Source organism: Mytilus californianus, unplaced genomic scaffold (genome assembly GCF_021869535.1).
Source record: "Mytilus californianus isolate M0D057914Y unplaced genomic scaffold, xbMytCali1.0.p SCAF_10, whole genome shotgun sequence".
NCBI classification, from domain to species: Eukaryota; Metazoa; Mollusca; class Bivalvia; order Mytilida; family Mytilidae; genus Mytilus; species Mytilus californianus.
Window position 1 is genome coordinate 21,127,166 of NW_026262582.1, and position 19,497 is coordinate 21,146,662.

At 31.6% G+C, this 19,497-nt stretch overlaps 1 protein-coding gene across 4 annotated transcripts in view; it reads right to left on the bottom strand.

The window, feature by feature from the left end:
* Positions 1-19,497, bottom strand: part of LOC127717760 (oxysterol-binding protein-related protein 3-like) — a 60,647-nt gene that overhangs the window by 35,515 nt on the left and 5,635 nt on the right. For all 4 annotated transcript variants that reach the window (XM_052223556.1, XM_052223557.1, XM_052223558.1 and 1 more), the window contains exons 2-6: positions 12,903-13,078; positions 9,833-10,078; positions 6,416-6,469; positions 4,429-4,542; positions 677-824 (exon numbers count right to left, since the gene is read on the bottom strand). In XM_052223556.1, the coding sequence (XP_052079516.1) occupies positions 677-824; positions 4,429-4,542; positions 6,416-6,469; positions 9,833-10,078; positions 12,903-13,049 (709 nt within the window). In that variant the 5' untranslated portion in view covers positions 13,050-13,078. The remainder of the gene's footprint in view (positions 1-676; positions 825-4,428; positions 4,543-6,415; positions 6,470-9,832; positions 10,079-12,902; positions 13,079-19,497) is intronic.

A 19,497-nucleotide genomic window follows, 5' to 3' on the forward strand; every position in this document is an offset into this window, starting at 1 on the left:
TACTTCATTTGAACTTTGGTGGATAGTAGTTTCATTGGCAATCATACCACATCTCCTTATTTTTATATTTAAACATGTTTAATTCCTCCTCATTCGTTATGTGCCTGTCAAAAGTCAGGAGCCTATAATTCAGCAGTTTTTATTGTTGGTTCCTGTTTTCCTTATTTATTTTAGCCATTGGTTTTCTCTTTTGAATTGTTTTATTTTTTATCATACTGGAGTGTTTAATAGCTTACTATATGTGACAGTTTTTGATCATTGTTGAAGGAGGTATAGTGCCCTATAGAAACTGTTGTTTTCATCCTCCTCCTTTGGTCTTTGTGGAGGAATGTCACATATCCTTGTTTTTATATCCAATTTTAGATAAAGAATACATAATAAGCTGTCTTCAGTTGGTGTTGTTGTGTTAATATTTTAAGGTTTATACATTCTGACCTATAATTGTTTACTTTTTACACATTGTGACTTGGATGGATAGTTGTCTCATTGGCACTCATACCATATCTTCTTATTTATATTTGCTAATTTAACCATTGGAAAATCCAAAGTATTATTTCCTTGGTGACAGCTGTCTAGGAAATTCTTTACTAACTACAGACTAATTTTGTCTGTAGAAAATCAAATGTTTAATATCTGTGAGCAGCGAAATGTCTTGGAGATTATTTACTAATTTTACCTGTAGAAAATCCAATGTCTTCCGTTGGTGAAGTAATGTCAGTAAGCTTAGGTGATTCTTTTGTTCCATACGCTATCACATGTTGTCGGTATAGTCGGTGATGTTTAAGTCTCTGTATCCATTCCTCAAATGATCTGTTTTCTTTCACCTGTAAATAAAATGATTTTTGCAAGTTGAAAAAATTAATGGAAACAATTAGGAAATTCAGAAAATATTTCCTGTATAAAGTTTTATATTTTTCAAGGTTTCACATTTCAGTAAGGTTTGTGTTTGACTCTATCTTAAAACATGTGGACACAGATGATGCCCCCGCTTGCATATCATATAGTTATAAAGGGACATAACTGAAGAACGGTAAAAGTGACGCTACCCAAATTTGAACTTGATCTGAGTTTTGTGGTAATAAGCATTGTGTGTAAGTCTCATAACATTTGGTTGAGGCTAACTTAAGAAGAGAACAGAAACTAAAAATTCAGCAATTTTTATATTTGTTAACAGGCATAACTCTAGAACGGTTGTGTATAAGTTTTATAACATTTGGTTGAGACAAACTAAAAAATTCAGCAATTTTTATGTTTATAAAGGGACATAACTCAAGAATGGTAACAAACTAAAGTTAGAAAACAGAAACAAATAAAATGCTCCGCTGGGGCGCAGCTTGATACAACCGCAGAGGTCAAACCCTGAACAGTTGGGGCAAGTATGGACACAACATTCAAGCTTGATACAGCACTGAATTTGGATTGTAATTAAATATTTGACACAGCATAGGTTTCTGACACAGAATGAAAGTGGTCTAAGAACTTAAACATTTTTAATTTACCTATTCAAACCATATCATTATTATTTGCTTTTATATATAAATCAGAAATAACCAATTTAAAATCGAAAATTTTAAAGAAAAAAAAGTACAATTTCAGAGAGATCCATACACTTGAACACAAGTTATTGTCTGGAAACTAGAAAAAAACTTATTTTTGGCCCCTTTTTGGCCCCTTATTCCTCAACTTTTTGGGCAATTACCCCAAACTCAATTCCAGCTTTCCCTTTGTGATATGGAACCTTGTAGTATAATTTCATAAAGATCCATACACTTACACACAAGTTATTGTCATGAAACTAGAAAAATGCTTGTTTTTTGCCCCTTTTTTGCCCCTAATTCCTAAAATTTGGAGGCAATTACCCCCAAAATCAATCCCAGCATTCCCTTTGTGATATGGAACCTTGTGATACAATGTCAGAGAGATCCATAGACTTACACACAAGTTATTGTCATGAAACTAGAAAAATGCTTGTTTTTTGCCCCTTTTTGGCCCCTAATTCCTAAAATTTGGAGGCAATTACCCCCAAAATCAATCCCAGCATTCCCTTTGTGATATGGAACCTTGTAGTACAATGTCAGAGAGATCCATACACTTACACACAAGTTATGTCTGGAAGTTACAAAAATGCTTATTTTTGGCCCCTTTTTGGCCCCTAATTCCTTAACTGTTGGTACCATAACCCTCAAAATCAATCCCCACCTTCCTTTTGTGGTATTGAACCTTATGGTAAATTTTCATTGAGATCCATTCACTTAAACTAAAGTTAGAGTGTGAAAACTACTGTGTCTTCGGACGACGACGACGACAACAACGACGCCAACGTCATACCAATATACGACCACAAACATTTTTTTGCGGTCGTATAAAAATTTGTACTTGATCTTAGTTTTGTGGTAATGAATATTGTGTATAGGTTTCATAATGTTTGGTTGGGGCAAACTTAAGTTACAGAATGGAAACTAAAAATTTTGTAATTTTTCGATTTATAAAGGGGCATAACTCAATAATGGTTAAAGTGACACTACCCAAATTCAACTCGATCTGTGTTTTATCAGTGGAAGTCAAAATTAAAGATTGCATTGTATAAAGCATTGATTGTAGTTGATTCTACTATAATCATGGACAAAGGAAGATAACTCAAATTTAAAAAAAAACTTGATATTTAGAAGAAAATAAAAATTTAGCAATTTTTCCATTTATAAAGGGACATAACTCTAGAACGGTTAAAGTGACACCACCAAAATTCAAACTTGATCTGTGTTTTGTGGTTATAAGCATTGTGTATAAGTTTCATAACATTTGGTTGAGGCAAACTTAAGTTAGAGAACGGAAACTAAAAATTTTGCAATTTTTCCATTTACAAAGGGGAATAACTCTAGAACAGTTAAAGTGACACCACCAGAATTCAAAACTTGATCTGTGTTTTGTGGTAATAAGCATTTTGTAGAAGTTTCAAAACATTTGGTTGAGGCAAACTTAAGTTAGAGAACGGAAACTAAAAATTTTGCAATTTTTCCATTTACAAAGGGGAATAACTCTAGAACAGTTAAAGTGACACCACCAGAATTCAAAACTTGATCTGTGTTTTGTGGTAATAAGCATTTTGTAGAAGTTTCAAAACATTTGGTTGAGGCAAACTTAAGTTAGAGAACGGAAACTAAAAATTTTGCAATTTTTTCCATTTACAAAGGGGCATAACTCTGGAACGGTTAAAGTGACACTACCAGAATTCAAACTCGATCTGTGTTTTGTGGTAATAAGCATTGTGTAGAAGTTTCAAAACATTTGGTTGAGGAAAACTTAAGTTAGAGAACTGAAACTAAAAATTTAGCAATTTTTCCATTTATAAAGGGGCATAACTCTACAACCATTAAAGTGACGCCACCAAAATTCAAACTTGATCTCTTTTTTGTGGTAATAAGCATTGTGTATAAGTTTCATAATATTTGGTTTTGGCAAACTCAAGTTAGAGAACGGTAACCAATTTTGGGACGTACGGACGGACGGACGTACGTACGTACAGATGGACAAGGGTAAAACTTAATGCCCCCACCGCTACAGAGGGGGCATAAAAAGGCTGTAAATTATTGTTTGGACTTAAGTTTGTATTTGTTTCCTTTTTTTCTTTTATTCACTGTGTTCTATGTCTTGAAATCTTCAATTTATGATTTTTAATTGGTCTCTTTTAATCTGTATAGTTTCTTTCTTTTTAAGGGAAAATTCAATGGATATGTATGTACACACATGTTCTTTGCACCATAACATTATGAAAAAGCAAAAAAACCAAAGCTTGCAAAACATCAACATGGTCTATCTAGACTTCTTATTGATAGCAGATAGTTGATGGTCTATGTTCAATGTATTCACCACTTAGAGGGCAATTTAGAACTTCACCTATATTGTGGATTCTTACTCAGAGTAACCTTAACCTGTCACTTTGAAACCAATTTACTTATTTACTATATATGCCAAGAAGTTAACAGGGATTAGTGTTACTTGATAAAAAATATTTTTAGTATCAATATCAATGCTATGTCTGTTTTGTTTTAGGGCTTTACACATAAACCAACTTCAACGAGATCACATGACCATTTATAAGTCATGATTACATGATTTAATTTAATATACTGTAAACCAAACCACTTTCATTAATACATTTTTCTTGTGTAGCCCTTTCTAGTAAACTTAGTCTATACAATTTTGTGATTTTTTTAACTTTTTTGGCATATTGATATAAGAGCAGATCTAAGTTTGACATATATATGTGCTGTATTTCCACTGGTGAAAGTGGTCAAAATAACTTAATTAGTTTACAGTAATTAAAAATGTTTTTAGAATTGCAATCGATCATTTGTCTTCATTAGTGAATGCAATCACAGATAAACAAAATTATCACATGATGCATTCCATCATGATCACATGACTTACCTTAACATGATAAACAATATCCTCAGCATCAATATCTATTCTGTGTCTGTGTCGTTTGAAAGCTATTACAGACAGACCAATGTCTATAACTCCATGGAATTTTCCTTTCTGTATCTAAAATTCAATATAAAAATACTGTAATCTATCAAATATTTTCTTATGAAAAATTTGAACTGTCATGCCCTTGCTATAAATATTAGGTAAACAGAACTTTGATGAGTGATGGATGAAACTTGACTTTATGGGAATGACAGACAAACAGATGTAAACTGGAGATGGGCAAATGCAGAAAAAACAACAATCTGGCTAAAAACTTGTAGAATATCCTACTTTTGAAGCTGTCAATATTGTAAAACAAACAGCAGAGAGAAAATGGGTTTAGTTTATCGTAATCTGCCTTCTTAAGTCTGCACTGGTAAATTGTCAGCACCCCATTTTTGGCAACGAAATTCAGGAAAAAAAAATTGTTTAAAAAATGTCTAATGAAACTCCAGTTATTTCAAATCGTGTGTGATCTTTTGCAGTATTTTTATGGAAAAACCGGTTTTCCATCATTAAGTAGGCGTTGAAAATGCTTGTAAATGATTCTAGAACAATTCAAGAGTGTTAAAATAAGTCAAAATCACTAAAAACAAGAATGTGTCCATAGTACAAGGATGCCCCACTCGCACTATCATTTTCTATGTTCAGTGGACCGTGAAATTGGGGTCAAAACTCTAATTTGGCATTAAGATTTGAAACATCATATCATACATTGTCATAGGGAACATGTGTACTAAGTTTCAAGTTGACTAGACTTCAACTGCATCAAAAACTACCTTGACCAAAAACTTTAACCTGAAGCAGGACGAACGAACGAACAAACAAACAAATGGACGGACGGACAAACAGACGCACAGACCGAAAATCATAATGCCCCTAGGTGGGACATAAAAACATTTGGAATTGACATAAACAGAAAGTACGAATAGCATGTGTAAATCAAAAATATTAAACTACAGTGAGTATGTGCATAAAATCCGTAGTTAATAGATATAACTAAAATACAACTTTGAAATTAAAACAGTTTTGTCCTATAGTAAAATACTGTTAAACATATCTATCACATTAATGTTCGAAGGATCTTTAGCTAAAACAAAACACATATGTCAGTATAAAACACCAACACAGAATGAATAACCGATTACGTTTTGTAGTTTATACATCGTTATGCATAAGCTGGACATGTACACTTTTTTTCATTCCGTTAAATACAAGCAGATTGCAGTTTATGTTATGCAATGCTATGAAAAGAAAGGAAAAAATTGTATTTAATTTTGATATTTATCAGTAAATATTGGATTTTGAATCAAGATTGCATATTGATACCAATTAGGTAAATACTTAATTTCAAAAATAAAATAAGGGTGCGCCCTCTACAATTTCAATAACACAGATGGCGGAACTTAAACAACCCTTGCAAAATTGAGTTTTTCTATTATACCTTGCTTATTGTACTCTATAATCCACAAGGCGGCAATTTTAATTTTTGAAATAAAATATACATGCCATAATTGTGTTTATAAATTTGGATAATTAAGACTGATATAAATAAAATTATAAAATAAGATATTTTGGGCCAAATTTAGGCCTTTGTAGCCATACTCCTTTACAACTACTAATTATATATATAATACAGATGTTTAGGGTTGATAATGAGAATTGATATGTATATTTATATCAATCTAGTAATTATTAAGTCGTTCTTGTACATTGTAATAACTTATATAACCTGTTAAAAAGTGGTGCTGAATGTTTTTTTAAATTGTAAAGACAGTAACTTGAGAAAATAATTAGCCAATAATTAGAACAATATTTGTATAACTTATATAACTTGTTAAAAAGTCAGGTGTTGAATGTTTTTTTTTAAATTGCAAAAACCATAATAACTTGAGAAAATGATTAACCAATAACAGGTCAAAGGTTAATCCTCCTGATCTCTACTTACATCTCCTGGTGCTTTGGCATAAAACAACTTTCCTTTCTCCAAGAAGAAAAATCTCTATAATAAAGAGAAAACAATTGCATATAAAACCAATGAATGTAGATTGTCAGAAAATATTTAAACAAAATGAGGCTTTACAAACGTAAAAATTTGTAAGGGTTCCGCGGAACCCAGTGTCTCGCCTACTTTTGCTGTTAATCGCAGGCTCAACAAATATGAGGAAAAAAATCAATAAAAATATTCCTTTAGATACTATCTTTTGATTGTAAGAAGCTTCTGTCAAAGTTTGGTATAAATCCAGGATAGTTTATGAATCTAATAATTGTTTTAAAAACTTTAACTGCAGACTGTATTTAATGTTAACTGGAAGAAAAACTAAGTCCATTTATACGTAAAATACGGATAAACAGGTACAAAATTTTAACAAAATTTCCTTCTAGATACTAGCTTTTGATCATAAACAAGCTTCTGTCCAAGTTTGGTACAAATCCAGGATAGTTTAAGAAAGTTATTAAAATTTTAAAAACTTTAACCACAGAGTGAATGTATTGTTTCCTGGCAGAAAAACTAAGTCCATTTATAAGTAAAATACGGAAAAAATGAAATTTTTTTTTTAATAAATTTACTTCTGGATACTATCTTATGATCATAAACAAGCTTCTGTCCAAGTTTGGTACAAATCCAGGATAGTTTAAGAAAGTTATTAAAATTTTAAAAACTTTAACCACAGAGTGAATGTAATGTTTCCCGACAGAAAAACTAAGTCCATTTACAAGTAAAATACAGAAAAACAGGAATTTTATTTTTACAAAATTTACTTCTGGATACTATCTTATGATCATAAACAAGCTTCTGTCCAAGTTTGGTAAAAATCCAGGATAGTTTAAGAAAGTTATTAAAATTTCAAAAACTTTAACCACAGAGTGAATATTTGTGGATGCCGCCGACGACGACAACGACGCAGACGGAATGTAGGATCGCTATGTCTTGCTTTTTCAACATAAGTCGAAGGCTCGACAAAAATTACCTCATGTTTGTAGGATACATGTATTCTCATTGATTTATAATGATGGTTGGTGTTTAACACCACTTTTAGCACTATTGGCTATTGCATGGCATCCAGTTTTAATTGGTTGAAAAAGCCAGAGTACTTCGAGAGAACTATCGACCCTCAGCAGAAAAACTCCCTAGTCAATAAAGATCCTAATCAAACACAACTGCAACGGGCAGGGTTCAAACTCACAATCTAAGTGTTGAAAGGCTAGTTTGTAGGATATAAGTACAAATAAAGGATTGTACACCTTCCAAGGAAATTAATTGTGTCACATGCATGAAGACAATAAATAACTATTCCTGTTGATAAACATCTTGTTTATTTAAGGTAGCACTACAGTTAGAATTTTCTGACTCCAACCAACAGTCTTAAAAGATTAATTTCTCCAAAACTACTCAATGGATTTTTAAAATCTTTAACTCATTTTAAAGCTAAACTATTATTCTTTCTTAATCCATAGATAAATTTATTTTTGGTATGATAAATCTCAAAATATAGCTCATTAATTGCCAAAAAAATGGTCTTCCAACTTGGATGGAAATGGCACATTCAGGTCAAATGGTAGTAAAAATTTGTTTTCATCCCTTTAATCAACCATATACAAACTGCAAAACCGTGTCTCAGATTTTTGATACATGCCTCCAGTAAGAAGATATATTGATTTAACTGCTGGGTGCCAAACCTCATTTCACCTTTCATCTTTGGAGACCTATAAATTCATTTAGAAACAAATTATCCAAAAACTGGGACACAGTATTGTAGAAAATACTCCCTTTAATCACATATATCAAAGTCAAGCCAAAGGGGGTACCCATAAAGTTTATATTTTCATTTTTTCCTAACAAATCTCATGAAAAATTGTTCTGAGAAATGACCTAAAAACAGAATTTCCCCCATAGAACCCCTATAAATGCAACATAAATACAAAAATTCCACTGGGAACACCCCAGGAGTATTCTGACACCATTACTTTATCAATAGAACCACACACTTTGTTTCTTTGATGCTCTTATGCTGTAAATTTTGCATTATGTGTGGCACTGTGCAACACTAACTTGGCATTTGGCGGGAGTTTGACGTCACAGATTTGACCAATATCTGTGATGTAGTAATTAAATATAGACAAAGCTCCGCCTCTGTCCAGACAGTCTTATATAAGAGAATAACAGGATTGACCAGCTGCATATAATCAATATTTAACATCATTATTCTCACTATAAAGAATAAATTTCATTTGTATTTTAAAAAGAAATATACTATTACTGAAATTTAAGCTAAAACATTAAAATTGTGCATCAAAAGACATGTTAATAAAAAGATCCAAGACCATCCACTTCTTTAAAAAAAGACACTCCCACATGATTTTTGAGTTTTATGGAATTGAAAAATTTCACATAAACTTAAAATTGGTTAAAATGCCTAAAACTGTATTTAAATGAAGAAGACCAAATAGAAGAAATTTATACAGGCAGTCAGAGGCTTTCAGATACTTTCACACTCTTTTCCATATTTTTTTTCATTTTTTGTAGATTTCTTCCCATTAGATTTTTTCCTTCATATCTTTTTCTTTTTCTCTGTTTATAAACATGTTATATAAATTACTTTTGTTGCAATACAATGAGATAAGACCACAATATTTATCTTGTGGTCAGGGATTAACAGCTGGACACTGGTATCAACAGATGATTGACATATTAGCCCCTCCCAAATGCCTATATATTAAGATTAATTACCATGTGCTTTTATTTACATAAGTTCATTATCAATTTACTCACTGTTGTGATATGATAATGACTTTGGGATTTTTACAAACTGTGCAGAATAATACTTAATTCAAAATTATGTGATAAAAAAAATATCTTCAAAAAATCATTGTTAGACTGTAGTGCTACCTTAATTCAGAATTATCAATTCCAGCTGACCTTGACATAGTGCCTTATGCATCAGGCGAATACCTGCAATATGATTTTTTTAAATGTCTTTTGTTGTTTTAAATTGTTTTGCAATTGACTGTGAAATTGGAACAGTATGAATATTCACCCTTCCACTTACAAATGACTTAGTTAAGTCTCTTTTCAAAGTTAAAAGCAATGTCAATGGTTGTTGATGTTTTAATTTTTTTGGTTTGGCCACATACAGAATTTAGCGATGTTAAATAATCTTCGTCATACTGTTTTGAAACTTAAGAAAATTTGAGATGATTATATTATCACATGCATGTATAATGTGGCAGCTAATCATTGAAAGCCGCTGCAGATGTGGTGAATTTGTCATTTCAGAATCTTACAAATTTTGTGAAATATTTTCATTAGCACACACCAAAAACTTGTGATGTGACGTTGTTTTTAAAAGTAACATTTTTTTACCTTGTGCCAGCCTTTCAAAGGCCATCTTCTTTTTTTCATCATGTAACTTTGATAATTCCCAGGTTTATCATCGCAAGTTTGTCCATCCTTCAGTCCTTCAACTATTTCCCAATCTTGCCTAGCTTTCCTCCGTTTCCTACTTTTAGAAGCTGTTGACTTTGTTTCTAGTAATTCCTTCTTCACAACAGGAACACCAGCATGAGCAGATTGTGAACTTGTAATGGAAAAATCATCATCACTGTTTTCCTGAATGAAAGAAAACAACAACTGATAACTCACTTTTATAACTATTTGCTAAAGATATCTATATATTACTGGTTATACATTCTGCCTTTGACACCCTAGTGCACTAATCTTGAAGCCCAATCCCATTCATGCCATTACATATGAATTTCTCCAGAATTTGTCTAAATATTATTTCAACCTGATGCTATCATTTTCAGTAACAAGATGTTTTTTTAAAACATTTTTAAACAAGCAGAATGCTAATTTGATTTTTTCTGTACATTAATATCAAAGCTCCCTTTAGCTGGGAACACCTACAATACTTACCCTTACTTCCAACAATCTATTTATATTATAGACCTTTGGCTACTGTAAATATAGAAATTATTGTTTTTATCTTTACAAAAAATGTGACCAAAAGCAAAGGAACAATGTTTTCATGGTTGTTATTCATCTAAAAGTCACAGTGATGCCTTCAAACTGGAGCAAAACCTCTGGTCTCAAATCAAGTAAGAGACAGCCCCTTAAGTAACAGTTTTTGTTGAATTCTTTGCTAGATATCAATCATGCAACATCTGTGTATTGAAGAACACATCCGCAGGGTAAAAATAAATATTAATGATACATTATCATGGTTATATCTGGCCATTTGTATTGGATTTTTTTCAATATATATATATAGGTTGCACTTTGTAAATACAGCTGTTTCACAAACCATGCCTCTTTTGGGGTGATATATTAATTCATAGATATTTTGTTTTGTTAACATACTCATGATACTGGTTCCCAGATCTGATCTCCATGTTTCATCTCATAGAGACAAAACTTGGGAATGTTACCAGTACAAATACACATGGATAGTGGCTAAATTGAATTCTGAGGAAGACAAAAAGTGAAAGGAGGGGTAATACAGAATTTAAGTACAAGTTTAAACTCTTGAAAGTTCGGGGTATATATGTAGGACTCTAAAGTGTGATGGGGACGCTTAAATGCGATGGTCACGCTAAAGTGCGATGGTTCGTTACGCTAAAGTGCGATGGTCTGTGCTATTCAATGGAACACGCTAAAGTCCGATGCCTCAATAAGCTAAAATGCGTTTTTCAGCGAAAGTGCGATTGTTTACGAAAATAAGGAAGTTAGCTAAGTTTAAAAGCATTCTGACAGAATAATTACACGCCGTTTGTACAAACAAAGTCATTTACATGCCGGAAAACAAGACTGTTTGTCCAGGGTTTTATTAGAAGATTTATTAAAAGAAAAAAAGAAACTAAATGATCCCAATCCAGAACATTTTTTGGTCGGTTCTGGAAGAGGTTTACTTAATTCGGCTAATTTTTGTTTACCAGAGCTTCAAAACAACCAGTGTAAAACAATTCAAACGAGAAAATAATGGCCTGATTTATATACAAAATAATAAACGAAAAACAAATATGAAATACAGCAACAACGAAACGACTACCTCTGAATTACAGCTGTAGGTTTATTGGCTTGAAACAGGTTCATAAAGTTAATACTAGCTACTGCAATGTAATCATTTCACTTTTTTAACAACTATCGTACATTAAAAAAGTGAAATGATTACATTGCAGTAGCTATTAATAACTTTATGAACCTGTTTCAAGCCAATAAACCTACAGCTGTAATTCAGTAAATGAAAATAAGAAGATGTGGTATAACTGTCAATGAGACAACTATCCACCAAATTAAACACCAAATGGCGTTAATGTTGCAACTAATAACCGTACGGCCATCAACGTGGGGTCTTAGCCTACGACGCATAGCAAGTCATAAAGGGCCAAACAAAGACCAGTAGAAAACATTTGAAAAGAGAAAGACAACGGCATGATTTATAATCCGGCAAATACAATTAACAAAGAAATTAATAGGAACACAGCAAAAAAGAACAAAAAAAACAAAAACAAAACAAAAACAAAAACAAAAACAAAAAACAATTGCCTCAACTTATTGCTATACCATCGCACATTAGCGTGTCATAAAATTGCACTTTGGCGTGTAATATCATTTCGCTTTAAAAATCAAATAACCATCGCACTTTAGTGTCTGGCACCATCGCACTTTAGCGTAGTCCATCGCACTTTAGCGTGACCATCGCACTTTAGAGTACCATCGCACTTTAGAGTCCTACATATAAATGTTGAAAACATGCAGCACAGCACTATGTTTTGACCTTTGAAAAAAATAGTAGTGCATATATGAACTTTCCATTCTAGGATATGATTTTTTACGAAACTTCATAGTAAAAGTGGCAGAGTTTTAGCTGTAAAAGGAGTTCCTATGGGAAATTGCATCAATTGTCTATATTTACAGAAGTGCAACCTACAAAATGTATAAGAGGGTTTTTAAATGACCTTGACTATAAAAGGAAACTGTTATTTAGGTTAATTACTCAAATAAAATTAAAGCAACATTGAATAAATTTCATGGTCGAAGCACTTTTCAGGAATTACCTTCATCAGGAACGATCAAAGCCGAATATTTGAAAGCCAAGGACGGAAAAGAACAGAAACAGTTGAAGATCTATATATATATGACAATTATGACCAAAAATGACCTAAAAATAATAGCCAAATCCATCTATGGTCAAATTTGCCTGAGTGAGTTATTCAATTGTTGTAAGCTTAATGTCCAGTAGCAAATATTCCATGCATTTTACATGTTTTAAGAGCAAAGAACATTAAAATATTAAAAAATTAGAAAAATAAGGCAAATATCCTAACAATGTTACAACAAAAAACAGACGAAATTAGAGACAGACATTTAAATATCATGATATCTACCATAACAATGATAATTTCCATTGGGATCAAGTATAATCAGAACTTACAGAATCTGTATCCGAGTCACTGTGTCTAAATTGGTGACGTTTTCCTCCTCTGTTAAACTGTTTTTTCTTCCTTGCAGCTAACGGGGAACCAGTTAGGATTGGTACTTTACCACTCGAAAAAATCTGGGAAGTGTCATTATTAGACATCTTTGCTTAAAATCTTAATGCATCTCAACCTGAAATAAAAAGTTACCAGTATAGAAAATTTGTAAAGCACAAAATACTAAATAATTTTTTTCAGTGAATGCTGATGGTTGTAAACAATCATTGAGGACTGGTGACCATAGTGACCACTGGTCATCACATTTAAAAAATAATGAGAGGCAATATGATTGCCAATGAGACAACTATCCACTTTCTAGCTTCAATAATGAGAAAAACCTATACCGTGAAGTCATAAAAAATGTGAAGGAATTCAAAGGAGAAATGATGTCATGACGTTGCTGTCTCATTGACCTACATGTACCGGTAATCAATAAAATTTGTGGTTTTTGTAATAAAGTCAGTGTCTATTAATACGATAGATCTTGGTCCATATCTATATTCAAGTCTTGAGAATAAACATTGTACTCGAATCAATATGGGAAATAACCATATTGATAATTAATAGTCTAAATAGAATAAAATGGACACGATTTTATACTTTGTAGAAAATACAAGTTCTATATGTAATTCAATCAAAAGCAATTATTCTGAATCCTCCAAAATGTTGTATTACATTAAAACATCTATTTTTACATATATTCTAACACTAAATAAAAAAGTGCATATGATATGGCCTTTTCAATATTAGTCACCCACTGGACGTTAAACAAACAAAAATCAATATAAATCGTGGTAAATAAAACCTCAAACACTATAAAAATCCCTTGAGCTGAGCTCAGGGCATTATATTGATGTATTAAAAAGCCATATTACATATAGAATATTATCTTTTTAACCACTATTTACTTTGCTAGTCACTGATAATATCATCATTTAAACATTCGTCAATTATGACATGAATCATTATCTTTTCTTTTGAGACTATACTATACATGCTATAAATATCACCTATGCTTTGATATTTCATTTGACTACAAATCATTAACAAGATTAAAGTGATGTCAAAATTGTGTTTATCCCGATTTTATTTTTGGCAAAAATAAGCTTATTTTAAGAACAATTTTGGCTAAATCAATATTGATCACAAGCATCGACCAAAATAAGGAACTTATCATTTTTTTACCTGGGAGGGGCTGGTCAAAATGTAGGGGGGATGAAGTTTTTTTCTGTAAGTGTAAAAGGGGGGGTTCAATTTTTTTGTAAATTCAAAGTGGGGGATCAATTTTATCTCTAATGAAACATATGTGCTTATTTTGAATCTTCAAGTATATCCTACATATCATGTGTGTCAAAGGTAATTGTTTTGCATCTTAAAATTTTGGCATTTTTTAAAAGAGGGGAATCACATTTTTTTATAAATGTTTTTAAGGGGATAAAATAAAATAGTGAAATATTATGGGGGGATCAAAAAAAATTTATACGTTTGATTTCAAAATGACCCTTCTTCTTCTGTGAATACAATTGTGTATGTTTTTGTCTCAATATCATTTTCACACATTTAATTTTGCAAGTCAAATTTGCCATTTTTGGGAATTTATGTAATTTTTTTTTTATAAAAAAAGGGACACTTTACACCAAACTGTAATGTTTAAATTTTTATAAGGTACATTGATTCAGAATATCAGTGACAGTATGATGTACATTTGATTTTACGGTCCATTTGGCACAAAATCCAACCTCCTTTCAATTTTCTTCAAAATCATGAAAAGCATTAAATCTGAAACTATTGTAAAGAGATAAATTATCTTAGTGTATTCAATGGTTGCTCAATTGTTAATTTAGTTTTATTTTTTTTTAAAGAAAATAAAACAACCTACCATATATTTCATAAATTAATCCATTTAACCTTTTCTTACTCAATTTTATAGTTTTCAGTGCGTTTTTGAAGCAAATTTACATAACAACCTTCAATACATATTTGCATCAAGTCCCACACAAATTTATAAAATGTCATCTGATAAACAAATAATGACTGACAGTGACTGACATTTTTTCACATCCTCGTTAAAGGATTCAATAACTACTACCATGATTTTTAATTATCTCCACATATTGTTTCTGTCCTTGTACAGTATAAGCTATAGTGGTTTATCATGTAATTGATGGAGAGATGATATTACATGTCAAATGAGAACAGATCGGTCAATGGTTAATAGTAAAGGAAGGATGTTCATGTATTTTGTATAATTACTTCATTTTTTACATTAATTCTAACAGTAGGATTTTTATGTCATAAGCAGGTTTTACATGTAAACTCAGAGGTTGCTCTCTTAACATGACATTTGTCATGTTGGTCATGTCTGTTTTACAGTACTAACATGACTAAGGTTCATTCCTTGCTTTACTATTTGTGAGATTTAAACATCGGTCAACTATATATAGAAATAAAAGAAGAATGTGTCTGAGGACACAAATGCCCCCGCTCAAGCTTCAAACAAACAAAAATGGGAGGGACAGATGGAAAGACGGTCATTCAAGGGAGCACTTAAAAAGTAAAATAACAAAAATACCTAACTCCAAGGAATGTTTAAAACGTAAAGTCCATTATCAAATAGCAAAACCAAAAGCTAAAACACAACAAACAAATGGAAAAGAACTGTCATACATGTATTCTTGACTTGGTACAGGCATTTCCTTATGTAGAAAATGGTGGATTAAACTTGGCTGGTTTTGTAGCTAGCTAAACCTCTCACTTGTATGACAGTCGCATAGAATTCCATTTTATTGACAACAATGTGTGAGCAAAACAAAGACAAAATAGGTACAATAATGGAAATTTTGACTAGCTATCACCTTAATTTACTAAGACTGACCTTAGATTTATGCGAATCAACCTAATGGTGTAAGAAAAATAATCACTTTTAAAATTTGTGATGCAAAAAATTTTCTTTTGTGAGAAATTTTATTAAATACAGGAAACTTTATTTAGGAACTCCCAGATCGCCTTGATAAGATACTAGAAAGTTAACATAGATAACATTATTGATATTAATCATGTTCATACACCTAAAAGCTTAATCACTAATTACTACTCCACTTTCAAATCAATAATTTAGTTTTTATTTGTCTTAATGTTGATATTAATACAAAATGTCAAAGAGTTATGATTGAATATTTATAAACAAGATCGGAATAGGAGAATAATCAATGTATCAAATTTCAAATTATATTTTTAAAACTTTATTTAACTTGATAGATATGGTAAAGATATGATCATAATTTTGATATGTTTCTGACAAATGTTACAATGTTGTTGATGACACAACATTCTGTTAACAATGATGATTAGGTTGTGTTCATCTTTTTATTTACTTAGTTTCACATTTTTCATGAGTGTCTGGATGGGGGGTCCTTCATTTCTGTATTCTTTAATTTTTTAGGGCAATATTCTCTATTCTTTATATTTTAGCAATTCATTATTCTCTATTCTTTTTTTTTTTTGGTCCATTTTTCTCTATTCTTTATATTTTATTGCCCATTATTCTCTATTCTGTAAACCCCATCCACACCCTCTTTTATTTACTGTGGCTTCACATGTTTCATGCAGGACTTTAAATAGGAAATAATTGTTTCAACAATGCTGATTTCTTACATTGTCATGACTGTAATCTTACATGTAAGCTATTTACAAAGTATTATTTGTCATACATGTATGTCAAATATGTCAGGTGATGCTTAACAAAATCCTGCTATATAAACCCCCTTTTACATCAATGCTCTTTTTTCAATGGTCATTGATGGTAGAAAGTTGTCTCAATGGCAATTATATCACAACCCTTACTATAGTACATTATGATCAAATAACTGCTATAACACATGTATAACAATGAACAAGATACCCTTCTTATATGAGGGTCTGGATGGGGTTTACAGAATGGAGAATAACTGGCAAAGAGTGCAGAATAAATGGCTAAAAAAATAAAAATACTGAGAAAGATAGTCAAAAATAAATGGAGAATGTGTTCATGGGACACAGATGGTGCCCCCGCTTGCATACATGTATAACGTTACAAAGGGGCATAACTTAAGAACGGTAAAAGTGATGCCACCAAAATTCGTACTCAATATGGTTTGTGTGGTAAAAAACTGATTTTTGGCCTGGACGTACATACGAACGTAAGGACGGACAAGGGTAACACTTAATCCACCCTCTGGTGACGGTGGGGACATTATTATGAAGAATAGAGAATAATGGGCAAAATAAATAGTGATTACAGAAAAATAGCCTTTAAACAATAAAGAAATGAAGCCCTCATATATGTACATGTATGTTTTCTTAACAAGCTAAGTTCTTTATCAATTGTATTAAGATTGTTATCAAGTGATATGATGTAGTCAAGATGAGGGTTACACTTCAGTTAACTTATATTTCATCACAACTTTTATGCTAACAATAGAAGATGAACATTATCAGATTTCCTAGCTGATAACAAAAATAAATTACTATTACATGCAGAGATATCAACATTTACATAGAAGTTTTATCATTTGTCAGCAAAAAGTTCAGGTTTTGGCAAATAAACCAGAAAAAGACAAGATACACAAAAGCAGTGATATAATATCAATTTGATGACAGAAAAATAGACGCAATTAACATTTCTTCCAAATCCATAACTTATAAAACATCTTGTGAGAGCATTAGTGCATCTGGAAAGTTTGAGATAATGACACTATTCTCTGTTTTATCAAAACTAATTGCTCTTTAAAGAACAAGAGAAAAGATAAAATATTTATTTATTACTTCTATGTAGATCGATGTAGACATCTCATATCTTCAGGCCTGACACCACTATATATATATACAATGTAGCTAAGATAGGAGAAGACTAGATCTGATACTTACTGACATCAGATGAAACTACCAAATAATTACATAACTAAATATCACAAATAACATGAATAAGACCAGACTAATTTACAGACTGAAGAAGAAGATGAAAAAGAAGAATATTTTATTCCAATTAAGGGCCGAGAAGGGCACAAACATTTGAAATGACAATATAAACAATAGACATGTGATTTGAAACTAAAATAAATAACATTCAATAAAATCAATAAAATCAAGTGATATATATATATAATAACTTTCTTAATTCAATATATAATATACTTCATTCATACATTTATTGAACAGACAGAGCGAGACCCTCAAGGTCGTTAAACACCCCCGTAATAGTTTTATTAAACATAATAAAGTCAAGTTTGAATAACTCCAACACACCAAATACAATGAACAATGTGATTCATATGGGAGCATTCATCCAAGAATTATATTGTTTTGAGTAAAATGCAGTAAAGCTTGTGTTGCCTTACTAGTATGTTAATGTACAAATGTATTAGTTGCAGAACTGTAGCTCTTAGGTCCATATGATATTTTTTGAAAATTTGCGGACCAGAGCTATGGATCTTAGCTGCAGAGCAGCTACAAATGTATGAGCAGTGTTCTCCCTGGTCTTACAGTACCATAAGGTACCATTTTTTGCAATGGTGCAATCTCAACAAATTTTATAACAAAACATATTTCTTGTGTACAATTTGGAGTTTAGTATGGCGTTCATTATCACTGAAATAGTATATATATTTGTTTAGGGGCCAGCTGAAGGACGCCTCCTGGTGCGGGAATTTCTCGCTGCATTGAAGACCTGTTGGTGACCTTCTGCTGTTGTCTGTTCTATGGTCGGGTTGTTGTCTCTTTGACACATTCCCCATTTCCATTCTCAATTTTATTTGAATGTGGTGCTATAATTTTACTCATAACAGCTAGCTAGTATATATATAGTCATTGTGTTCAGTAACAGAGACCAGCTGCATATGTCATTTCAGAAGCTTACTTCAGGGGTTAATGCATCAAGCAAAAATATGTATTAAATCTAAAATTGCATATATAATATATATATATATATATTTGTGACTGAACTACAAGTAGATTCAAGAACAATAACATCTTTGCTTGGTACATAGTTCCCCATTGGGAAACCTATAACATGTATAACTTGATTATACATGTTTATTTTACTGCTGAAATGAACAAAGAAACATTAAGGCTTGAAATATTTGTTGTATGGCTTTGATCTGACTTCACTTCTACATGTACATGAATCATTTGACTTAAACAACTTGTAAAGGGTTTAAAAATGTAAGGGCAAAGTGACACAGTCTGAATGTCACACATACCGCACAACTTTCACCATTTGAGCGTGTACTACACGATTTTTACCCCTTGTCACGATTGCACGATCATGATCGTGAAAAAAGCTCTAAAACATGATTTTGTGAAAATCTACACGAAAAAAATTTGTTCCGTGGAACCCAGTGTCTCGCCTACTTTTGCTGTTAATCGCAGGCTCAAAAAAATTGAAAAAAAAATTTAATAAAAATATTCCTCTCTTTACTATCTTTTGATTGTAAGTAGCTTCTGTCCAAGTTTGGTAATAATCGAGGATAGCTTATGAATCTAATAAATGTTTTAAAAACTTAAACTGCAGACTGT